This window comes from Echinops telfairi, unplaced genomic scaffold, assembly GCF_000313985.2.
Source record: "Echinops telfairi isolate 266 unplaced genomic scaffold, ASM31398v2 ScPeMD7_7416;HRSCAF=8454, whole genome shotgun sequence".
Taxonomy (NCBI): domain Eukaryota; kingdom Metazoa; phylum Chordata; class Mammalia; order Afrosoricida; family Tenrecidae; genus Echinops; species Echinops telfairi.
This window is the reverse complement of record NW_022111316.1, coordinates 3,359,357-3,371,266: the sequence shown is the minus strand read 5'-3', so window position 1 is coordinate 3,371,266 and position 11,910 is coordinate 3,359,357. Positions and strand designations below refer to the sequence as shown.

The 11,910-nt window shown below is 41.4% G+C and overlaps 1 protein-coding gene across 1 annotated transcript in view; it reads right to left on the bottom strand.

Moving 5' to 3' along the window:
* The window catches only part of LOC101657783 (glycine N-acyltransferase-like), a 19,504-nt gene extending 10,408 nt beyond the window's left edge, over positions 1-9,096 (bottom strand). Inside the window, exons 1-3 of the mRNA XM_045297053.1 lie at positions 8,873-9,096; positions 5,173-5,268; positions 2,018-2,182 (exon numbers count right to left, since the gene is read on the bottom strand). Of these exons, the coding sequence (XP_045152988.1) occupies positions 2,018-2,182; positions 5,173-5,253 (246 nt within the window). The 5' untranslated portion in view covers positions 5,254-5,268; positions 8,873-9,096. The remainder of the gene's footprint in view (positions 1-2,017; positions 2,183-5,172; positions 5,269-8,872) is intronic.
* Between the last annotated feature and the right edge of the window lie 2,814 nt (positions 9,097-11,910).

Genomic DNA, 11,910 nt, shown 5'->3' with positions numbered 1-11,910 from the left:
GGCTGTATTTAGACCTCTATAAATGCCCTTTGCCTCCTAGTTCTTTCTTCTATTTCCTTTCCCTTTCCTCTTGTCCCACTATCATGCTCAGCCTTCATTTAGATTTCAGTAATTCTTCTCGGTTACATTACCCTTGATCAAGCCCTACCATGGCCTCTTACTCCCTCCTCACCTTTGATTTTAGATCACTTCTTGTTTCCTTTCCCTGGGTTTGTTAACACCTACTTTCTTTCCCCTGCCTCCCCCTCTGTCATATCCCCCTGGAACCATTGGTCCCGTTGTTTTCTCCTCCGACTTGTTTATCCAGTTTTAAAAAAAAGTATTATATTAGAAATGGAAATATTGGGATAGAGAAGACAGAGAAAATATTACCACAATTACTGTAATATAGTTAAATAATATTGCAAATATATATATATATGTATATATATGTACACATTCACAAGTCAGCTATGATACCGATACATTTTTCTCTAAAGCACAGTTAAAATAAAAGATCGATATTTCATTCTGCGGACCCCTGGTGGCATGGTCATTACGAGTTGGGCTGCTAACTACAAGGTTAGCAGTTGGAAACCACCAGCTGCTCGGCGAAGAGAAAGACAGGGATTCTCACTCCCATCAAGAGTTACAGCCAAACACCAGCAACAAAAAGAGTTCCAGTCTTGGAAAGCCGCAGGGGCGGTCGCACTTTGCTCTGAGGCTCACTCTGAGTCAGAACGGACCCGATAGCAGAGACGTTAGTCAGTAATTTAAGAATAGTTTCATCTGTATCAGAGGCATCGTATTACTATTTTGAAACTTTTTATTGTGAATTGAGTGAAGGTTTATAGAGCAGATCAATTCTCCATGCAACAATTCAAACACATTTTTTTCCATCTGATTGATTGCAATTCTCACAATAAAACATCACTTACCCCACTTCCACCCTTTGTCTCCTGTTTCCACTCCTCCTTTTTCCTAACCCTTCTTAACTTTATTCTTGGATAAATGTTGCGCTTTTGATCTCAATTCGTTGCTTATTCTAATGTGACAACTGTCCTAGTATTATTGTTTCCCTTAGAATCTTGCCTATTGTGTGGCTGAAAATTGAGCTGCAGAGGGGAGCTTATTTCTACATTCATATTTTAACTTTATATTTTAAAATGGTTTGAAAAATCTGTCTCTTAACTATAGCCAATTTCATCTCACTAGTTTAAAAAGTGTTTAACCAAAATATATGCAAATTCTAGTGATGTAATTTTGGTCTTTATTTTCATCCAACTCACCAGGTGGTTTTACTTCTGATCTTTGTTCTTCCTATTTCTTCTGATTAAAGTGCTTCATTTTCCTGTTCAGTCTGACAAAAATATGTTTAACTCCAAAATCAAGTTCAGATGAAGCTTCTATCAAGAGATGTCCCTAATCAAAGTTATAAAGGAGACTAATCTTGTTGGTTGGAAAGAGACACGTTGGACCCCTTAATCAATCTTCCGGTTTAGGACTGAGCCCACACTTGTGGTAAAAAATAAAGGAGGAGGAGGAGGAGAAGAAGAGGAAGAAGAACTCATCAATCATATGAGATGGGCCTATTTACCCAAGGTCTAAGTTTAGAGGGTTGGGTTAGAAAAGGAGAGATGGAAACAAGAAACACAGGGAGAAAGAAAAGTAGGGATGATAAATTGAGTGGATTGCAATCAATGAATTAAATAAAATGTCCATGAATTTTGGGGTATAAAACTGATGATCTGCTCTATAAACCTTAATCTAATTCCCAACCCCCAAAAAGTTAAAAACTAAAAGAAGAAGAAATGTCCTAACAGCTCTTGTGTAACTTCAACCACATATAATTTTAATCAGCTTTCTCCTGGGTAGTTTTATATCTTTTACATCTTCTGTTCTTCCATATCTCACACCGCACTGCTATGTATTGGTTTATCTGCCTCTTCCTTCATTCTAGACTTCAGGACAGGGACTTGATCTCCATACAATGACAATTCCTGTAGTCCCAGGATCTACCATATTGCCAGGCACATCATAGGCATTCAGCACGTAGAAACACAAAAGCACACTCATTCCACATCTGGTAGCTTACCTGCTCCTCAGGGTGGATTATCACTGTATTAAAATCTGGCCACTTGTCCACTAGGGCCTTTAGCTTGAAAGGATTTCCCCGGTTCATATGGAAGACGGTTCCATAAACCTGCAGCATCCCAAAAAAGTAGGAGGGTTGGCACGTTATGGTGGGATGGCAAAGTGCCTCATATTTGATTAGAACACTAATTATCTCTAAGAATTCATGAAAATGTATGCTAGAAAGGAGTCAAAAAAGGCATCTGGGTAAAATAATCATTATATAGCACTTGTTTTGCCCCAAATGAGAGAAGCTCCCCACCCCCCACCCCAAATTTTTAAGAATTACATTACACATCTAGTGAGATAAGAATTGTATGAGCCCCCAATAAAATGATTTTAATAAAAGAAATATGTATACACTTGAAATAACAACTTTTAAAAGCATCAACATTTTACATGAATAAAAGTGTCCAAAGTTCCTGCAAGAGGGTGACTCAGTAACATACACTAGAGGAATTCCGCAGAAATCAGCACAGGAGAGGCACTGAGAGGGAAACTCCATTCTTACAGGTAACAGGAGGAGCATCATAAAGCTAAGTAGATGCAGATCAATAGGTTATGAAGTGCAGTGGGCTTTTGGCTTACCACTGAGGAGGCTGGCTGGGGCTTAGTTTTAGCCCCACCACAGTTGCGGCAGGTGCCGGGGTAATTTGGCCAGCCAAAGGGCTTTACTTCAGCACAGCCACAGCTTGATGCTGCCTTTGGCCAGGGTTTAACCCCGTCCAGCCCCTTGGTTAGGCGACCGGGGCTCATCTATTTCTTTACTTTTTTTTTTTCTCTCTCTCTCTCTCTTTCCCGCACAGTTGGGCATTCCTCTCTGTGGTAGATCAATGACTGCTTCTTCTATGCACATCATTAGGTGTGCATAGGACTTCTTCCAACATTGCCTTTTGTTTCTCCTGTTTTTCGTTGAGGTTGTTGGGGCTGGTGGCTGTCTGCATGTTGTTTTAGAGGAGCTCAGAGCCCATTTTTCAGAGAGTCAAAGAGCACTGGGCTCTCCCTTTGGGAGACTCGTAGGAATGCTTCTTCGGACTGCCTGCAGCTAACAGCACTGGGGGTTTGGGATACCACTTTATCCCCCTGTGGTTTCACTCTTTCCCTAGCCAACCAGTATTCTGTTATTTGGAAGACAAGTTGGATGGCCCTCTGAGGGGATACTGGTCGGGTGGTTGTAGGCCCAGGAGAATGGAGCTGAGCTAGATGATCTCACAGGAAGCCATGGCAGTGTGGCCAGTGTGACCAGCAGTGGCTCAGAGTGCCTTGGAGGGTATGTAGGGGTGCCTGCTACAGCGGAAGTGTCTCAGAGGGCAGGTGGGGATGCCTGCTTTGGTGTAGAGAGCTGCGGATGTTGGGTGGAATTGTGTTAGTGGGCAAGAGCGACCTGGAAGTTGGGCAGAGATTCCCCCAGCAGTGTGGAGTGTGGGGAGGGCCGGTGGGATTGCCTTAGGCTATGTGAAGCACTGTGGGAGGCAATAGGAAGTTCCCTCAATATAATACAAGCCATTTATAAAAAACCAACAGCCAATGTAGTAGTACATGGAGAAAAGACAAAAACATTCCCACTGAAAAGAGGGACCAGACAAGGATGCCCTTTATCTCCTCTTTTATTTAGCATCGCACTGGAAGTCCTAGCTAATAACATAGGCAAAGGAAAGAGATTAAAGGAATTCATCTGGGGAAAGAAGAGGTGAAACTATCATTAATGTCAGATGATATGATTTTATATATTGAAAACCCCCAAAGCTCTACAAGAGGAGTGCTGGAAGTGACAGAGGAATATGACAGAGTGGCAGGATACAAGATCCACAAACAGAAGTATATAGGATTGCTATATACATTGGACAAGATCATGGAAGAGGAGATTAAAAAGGTAGTACCGTTCACAATAGCAAAGCACACATTTAAATATCTAGCGATATACCTAACAAAAAAATCAAAAGATTTGTATGAGGAAAACTACAGAACACTATTACAAGAAACCTAAAGTGACCTCCACAAATGGAAGAATATCCCATGCTCATGGATCAGAAGACTCAACATAGTAAAGATGTCAATCCTACCAGGGCACTATATACATTTAATGCTATCCTGATACACATACCAACATCTTTTTTCAAGGCTTAAGAAAAACTAACTACTAACTTCATATGGAGTGGGAAGAAGCCCAGAATCAGCAGAGAACTCCTCAAGAAGAAGATCAAAGTAGAAGGGCTTGCTTTACATGACTTTAACACTCATTATACAACTCCAATGGTCAAAACAGCATGCTATTGGTATAATGACAGATACTCAGGCCAATGGAAAAGAACAGAAAATCCAGAAATAAAAACATTAGCATACAGACAACTGATCTTTGATAAGGGCCCCAAAAGTATCAAATGGGAATCACACACCCTTTTCAACAAATAGTGCTTGAAAAAATGGATCACAGACCTCGGATAAAACCCCAAACTATTAGGGCCATCAATGAGGGAATTGGGACAAACTTAAGAACTCTGGTGCTGGGAATACACAGGATATTGGAAATAGGGAAGGACACAAGCACAGAGGAGGCACAAATCGACAAGAGGGATATACTGATTTTGCCAAGACAGTAATAAGAAAGCCCACACACTGGGAAAATCTCTTCAGCAATGACACATCAGACAAAGGCCTTATTACTAAAATATACAGTACTCTGCTACTCTACAACAAGAAAAAAACAAAGAACCCTCCCAGGACGTGGGCAAAAGACCTGCCTAGAAGTTTCCCAAGGGCGGAAATCCAAATTACCAATAAATAAATGAGAAAATGTTTCCAATCATTAGCCATAAAGGAAATGCAAATTAAAACAATGAGATACTACCTAACACCCTCATGATAGCCCCGTTCAAAAAATCAGAAAGCAACAACTGCTGTACCACAAGGTCTTCTTATCTTGTAGAGAGATAATAGACATACGTGAGAAGCATGGCTAATACCTGGCACAGAAGAGCTATTCAGTAAATGGTAGTCTCTTTTCCTTCCCTTTTATAGAAATTGCTATTTCTTGCTCCCTTTAGGATTTCCCATTCTCACCTTTAAGGATTCAGGAAGGCTCTTCCTCAAGGCATTCTCCAGCATCTGCAGCATCTGGGCTCCTTGCAGTGTGAGCATCATGAAGGACACTTCAGCCTAAGAGGAAGACCAAGAAACAAGGAAGAATGAGAAGAGCCAAAGGAGACTTAGGAACAAGAGGAGCGAGTTACATGCTAAAGGCCAGATCTTCAGATCCCCTTTACTCTCATCACCTTCCCAAAAGTCCTCAACAACTTCATGGAAGAACAAGACTGGTAGAAAGCACAAGGGGTCTTTCCCCAAATTTTCTATTACCTTCCTTATTTATACTTATGCTAATTCTAGTCATTGGTTTCATTTTTAGATTAACAAGCATACTTTTAAAATACCTACAGAATCTTTTAAAATTAAGTTGTTTTCAGTGACTCTCTTGATTCTATTAGTAACAATTGCATTTGTGTGGTTTTTTGTTTACCCTTAAGGCATATTATTTGTGGGATATTGTTTGTAATGGTGACCACCAGAATACCTCCTAGCCTGCTTCATTAAAAATGAATGAGATTTCTGTGAACCAGTTGGAAAACTGAGTGTCCATCCATCTATCCATTGATCCTTCTTCCATCCATTCATCTATCCATTTATTTATTCAATATTTCTTTTGAGTTCTTATTTTGAGATACTCTCAGTGTTAGGGGTTTGAGTATCCAATAACATGTAAAAGACATGACCCCTCTCCTGTCGGCACCCATAATTAGTAAGCGAAATAAAATCTGACTACAATTAACAATGATATCTAGTAGAAACGACTAAGTTATTTGTAGGGTACAGTGAAGCGCGCATTGTTTTGAAGGAGCTATTTTAATGTGGGGGATTTTTACATGGTTAAAGATATCATTTTGAGGACTAAGGTGTTCCTGACCCAACACATGGGACTTCACTACCTCACATGCATCTGGGTGATGGATAAGGAAGGCCAGAGAAGAATTGATGCATTTGATTGATGTATCAATATTGAATATTGAACACATAGCATGGACTGCCAATGGACTTGGTGGGAAGGCCAGCAGTTCGACACTACCAGCTGCTTTGTGAGAGCAAGATGGGCATTCTATTGCCGTCAAAAGTTCCAGTCTCAGAACTCACAGGGGGCAGTTCTACACTGTCCTGCAGGGTCACTATGAGTCAGAACTGACCGCCTGTCAGTGAGTTTGGTTTTGTGAATTTGTGGACTGCCGGAAGAACAAATCAATCTGTTTGGGGGGAAATTGAGATGAATGATTCCTAATTTCAAGTCATGTTGAGACCATGTGTTTGAGTGCAGTTGTGCTCCATAGGGGTTTCAATGGCTGGATTATTGAAAGTATATTGCCAGGCCTTTCTTCTGAGGTCGGTAGGTTGGAACCTCCACCATATTGTTTAGGAGCCAACTATGTGAACTATTTGTATCACGTGAGATGCCATAGAAATAACTAGGACGTATAAGAATAGCATTTTATACGTCTAACTCATGCCATCATATGGTGATTACCCAAACAACTGGCTCTTAGCATTTCAACTGCACACACACACACACACACACACACACACACACACACACACACAGTGATTCCTTAGAAGCTGTGTCGTTTGGAGGAGGAGGAAATACTTCAAATGGAGACATGGAGGAAGTGTTCAGAGACAACATTGCATTGAAACTGGCCACTGAGGAAAAGGCAGTGTGAGCGGCCCTGCTCCAGTCCAGAGCAGAATAACTCTGCCGTTACAAATAGACGGTTTCCTAGAGCCAGAAGTTTGAAGTTTCAGAAAATGATTCGGGAAGTACAGAGCATGTCTGTGTGTCTCATCTTCCCACCCCACCCCCGGCCCCCCGCCACACCGTTATTTCTCTTAATTAGCTTTTTGCCTTCCAGTCGTATATTTGTTACCTGTGGTACATATTGAACTGACCCAGGTTTAATATTACTAACTAGATTTCATAAATTATATCCGATGCATGCTTGTGTCTTGACTAAGGTTTAACTAATGTTTAACTGATCAGCAAGGAGGAATGACAAAGCAAGAGTTCTGCTTTTGCCAAGATGGAGTTCCTCCAATCCTGCGCTCCTAAAATCACATAGAAGCACATCACCAGATCTTTTCCCCGCTAGAATGTCTTATTCTGGAAGTTCCGTTGAAACCTGTTCAACGTGAGAGTAGCGCATAAGCCTCTGAAGGCTGATGGTGGCTGTGCTTGAGGTTCATTGGCTAGGAGCTGAGCCCAAATCTCGGGCATCACAGACAAATAGATCAGTGGAATAGAATGGTTGAGACATAGATGGTTTATTTATGGCCAATTGATTTCCAACAGAGGTACCTAGGGCATTCAGTGGGGAAACGGAATGAAATGGGAATTTTCTTTTCAACACATGGTGCTGGTTTTCATTTCTCAATACTCAGATGTGTCCCTGATCGACTCAGATAGCTGTCAAAGTCTGAATGCAGCGATATGGAGAGAGATTCTCCGGGAAATCTGATGTCCCCACTGCAAGCTGGCAGTCTTAGGCAGTGAGCAAAGTCCTTGCCGTTGAGCTTCAGGACGTTTAATCTAGTTGTTCTAGAGGCGTCAAGTTAGCCAATGAAAAGAAAAGAAATTTAGAGAGAATTTGATAAAGCCATACAGACATCAGAAAGGACTGAGCCCAAGAACCCCAATGTCCAGCAAAAGGGGAAAGTAACATACAACAGGACCTATCATGATGCTACAATTCCAAGGTATGACCCAAATCCCACTTCATAAATCTACACGATAGGTAGGAACGTTGGGGATACAGTGGCTAAAGTAGTTGGCTGATTAGCCAACAGGCTAGTGTTTTGAGTTCCCCAGCTTCTCAATAGAAGAAAGATGTGGTAGTCTATGTCCATAAAAATGTGCAATCACAGAAATTCTATGGGGCAGGTCTCCTGGGTACCAGGGTTACTATGATTTAGAAGAGACTTGACAGCAGTGAGTTTCCGTTGTTGCTGCTAAATACGTATGTGAGTGTATTAACATAAAATCAGAAGATGTAGGCACACAAACCAGCTCACAGGTTCCTGTACGTAAGCATAAATTCAAAAGGGAGTGCACACACACCCAAACCAAGACATAAATTATCAAATTCTCTCTAAATTTATCAAATTCTCTCTAAATAAATGGGAGTAGCATTAGACATAAAATATTTACTGTCGATTTAAGAAAATTATTTAAATTGCCAATACATTTAGTCTTTATTCATTGATATAGTTCTTCTCTGCCTTTAAGTGTGTGTGCCTTTCTTGGCCCTTCAGGGAAAACGCTGCCAATCATTGGATTAAACCAGATTAATTAAATAAGGTAACAGGTGCACAGTGTCTCCACCCAGTAAGTGCTATGCTACATGGACAGACAACCTTTCTGGAAGGTTCGGTTCTAGCTCTAGTCATCTACCTGTTCAAGAAAGTACCCAAATCCCTTTCCATTCACTTATCAGATGGGCCATATAAACCTCCAAGAACTTTCTTATAATATGTAACAAATTGTCCTTTAAACAGTAGATAACAGTATACATTTTTATTTTTAAATTGAAGCTATTTCTTTGCCCCCGGCATCTCTGCCCGTGATTCTGCACACAACTCAATAAAAGTACTTTGATTTTTCTTACCCCAGTGGAGGGCTGTGGCAAATCATGATAACCTTTTTTTTTTTTTTTTGACGGCTCCTCACCTGCAAAGTTATCTCCACAATCTCCCCAGATGTCCCAGAAACCAATGAAGAGCAAAGGCGCAGACTTCTAGAAGATGAATCGTAATGTCGTCCCGTGGAGCAGGGTCTTACAGCACGTGTTTTTGTGGCTCTTCTCTGGGAATGACTGCACTGAGCTGTGGATCTGGCACTAAGCAAACCGTGATGGCCGCCCTCCGCATAAATGGAAAGCAGCCCTCCCCTCCACACCCCCTTTGAAGGAGCTTGGCTGCAAGGTTGGAAGCTGGCAGCTGCAGGTCCTGTGATCTTGTCTTTCCCAAACACCGAGTTGCCCTTTGCCCCAACAGCAGCAATCATTAAACCAAACCCATTGCAGCTGCTGAACTGTGAAAGAACATCGAGAACATGGTTCATGAAGCAAAAGGTCAATAAGAAAACAAGAAAAAAAATCAAAGCGGATGTCAGAAGAGACTCTGGAGCTTGTGCCTAAGTCAAAGGGAAGAAATGATGAAGTCGCAGCCCTGATCAGGAACTTTGAAAGGGCATCTCAAGGAGACAAAGTAAAATATTATAATGAAATGGGCACAGACCTAGAGTTAGAAAACCAAAGAAGGGAGAAGACACTCAGGAAATCTTACACTCAAAGAATTCAAGGGAAAAAAATCAAGCCTCAAGTTTCAATAAAAAGGATTCAATGGGCAAACTATTGAATGATGCAGGAAGCATCAAAAGAAGGTGGAAAGAATACACAGAGCCAGTGTACCCAAAAGAACTACCATATATACTTGAGTGTAAGCCGACCCGAATATCAGCCAAGGCACCTAGTTTTACCACAAAAACTGCATTAAAAATGTGCTGAAAAATTAGGCTTATACACAAGTATATACAGTAGTCAACATTCCATCATGCCAGGAGGTAGCATGTGAACTAGAACCAATAATACTGAAGGCAGAAGTTCAAACTGTACTGAAAGTATTAGACCAAAACAAGACTCCAGGAATTTATGGAATACCCATTGGAATGTTTCAATGAGTTGATAAAAGCACTGGAGGCACTTACCCATGTATGCTAGGAAATTTGGAAGGTAGCTAGTTGGCCAACTGACTTAAAGAGATCCATATTTGCATCGATTCCAAAGAAAGGTGACATAATGTATGTCAACCTACAGAACAATGCCATTAATATCACATGCAAGTAATGTGTTGCTGAAAATCATCCAACAGCAATTGCAGTGGTATATTGAAAGAGAATTGCCAGAGGTTGGTTCGAGATGGATTCAGAAAAGGATGTAGAAATCAGACATTGCTGATGTCAGATAGATCTTGGCTCAAAGCAGAGAATACCAGAAAGATGTTTACACAAGGCACTCAACTGCGTGGATCCTAACAAAATACGGATAGCCTTGAGAAGAAGGGGAATTACAGAAGGCTTCATTGTGCCATGGGGAACCTGTGCCTAGATCAAGAGGCAGTTGTGCAAACAGAACAAGGGGATGCTGCATGGTTTAAAATCAGCAAAGGTGTGTGTCAGGGTTGTATCCTTTCAACATATGTACTCAATCTATATGCTGAGCAAATCATCAGACAAGCTTGCTTATACGAAGAAGAATGCAGCATCAGGATTGGAAGGCTGCGATATGCAGATGACACAATCTTGCCAGATGACAGTGAGGAAGACTTGAAGTACTTGCTGATGAAGATCAAGGTTTGCAGCCTTCAAGATGGATTACAACTCAATGTAAAGAGGACCCAAATCCTCACAACTGGACCAATAGGTAACATCATGATAAGTGGAGAAAAGGTTGACGTTGTCAAGAATTTTGTCTTACTAGGATCCACCATCAATGTTCATGGAAACATCAGTCAAGAGATCCAACAATGTGTTGCTTTGGGTAAATCTGCTTTACAAGACCTCCCTGAAGTTTTGAAAAGCGAGGATGTTATTTGTAGAACTAAGGTGCATCTGACCCAAGCATTGTATTTTCCATGGTCTCATGTGTATGTGAATGTTGAACACTGAAAAAGGAAGACTAAAGAAGAATTGATGAGTTTGAGTTATGGTGCTTGTGAAGAATATTGAAAGTACCATGGATTGCCAAAAGCACAATAAAATCTATCATGGAAGGAGTCCAGCCAGATTGCGACTTTGAGGCTAGGGTGGCAAGACTTTGTCTCAGGAACGTGGGACATGTCAGGAGAGACCAGACCCTGGAAGGACATCATGCTTGGTAAAGTTGAAGGTCAGCAAAAGAAGGCCTTCAGCAAGAAGGATTGACTGAGTGGTTGCAACAAGGGGCTCAAACATTAGAACAATTGTGAGGGTGGTGCAGGACCAGGCAGTGTTTTGTTCTGTTGTGCATAGGGTCGCAATGGCTTGGAACAGACTCAATGGCCCCCAACAACCACAACAGCAGGGGTTGAATCCAAGTTGAGGGCACCTAACAATGACAGCAGTCTCCTGAACTGTCAGAGAATATACTTCTGATTTTTAAAAGCCACCCAATTATGGTGTTTCTAAAACAGCAGCACTATGAATCTAGGCCTATTCCTATCAGCAAAGTGTGTCCTTTGGTCCCAATAGGGTTCAGATCTTGCAAAGGCTGACTACATCCAAAGAGTAGGATCTTCCTGTACCCTGACCCCAGAAACCAGGCCCTGCTGCTTCTCTTTCCCTAAGCCCCAACCCTCACTCAAAATGGTAGAGGTAGAAGATTCAAGAAATCCCCTTTGCCTTGGACTAGCTCCCTGGTGATGTAGTGGGTTAAACATAGTGGGCTAACCAAAAGATTATTGATTCAGACCCACCAGCTGCTCCATGGGAGTCTCCAAGAGACAGACTGCTTTCATAAAGATTTACAGTCTTAGAAATCCTATCCCACTTCCATCAAGTCGATTGCAACTCATAGTGACCCTACAGAACATGGCAAAACTGCTCCTGTGCGTTTCAGAGACTGCAACTCTTTTTTTTTAAATCATTTTATTAGGGGCTCATACAACTCCCATCACATTCTATACATACATCAATTGTGTAAAGCGCATTTGTACATTCATTGCCCTCAT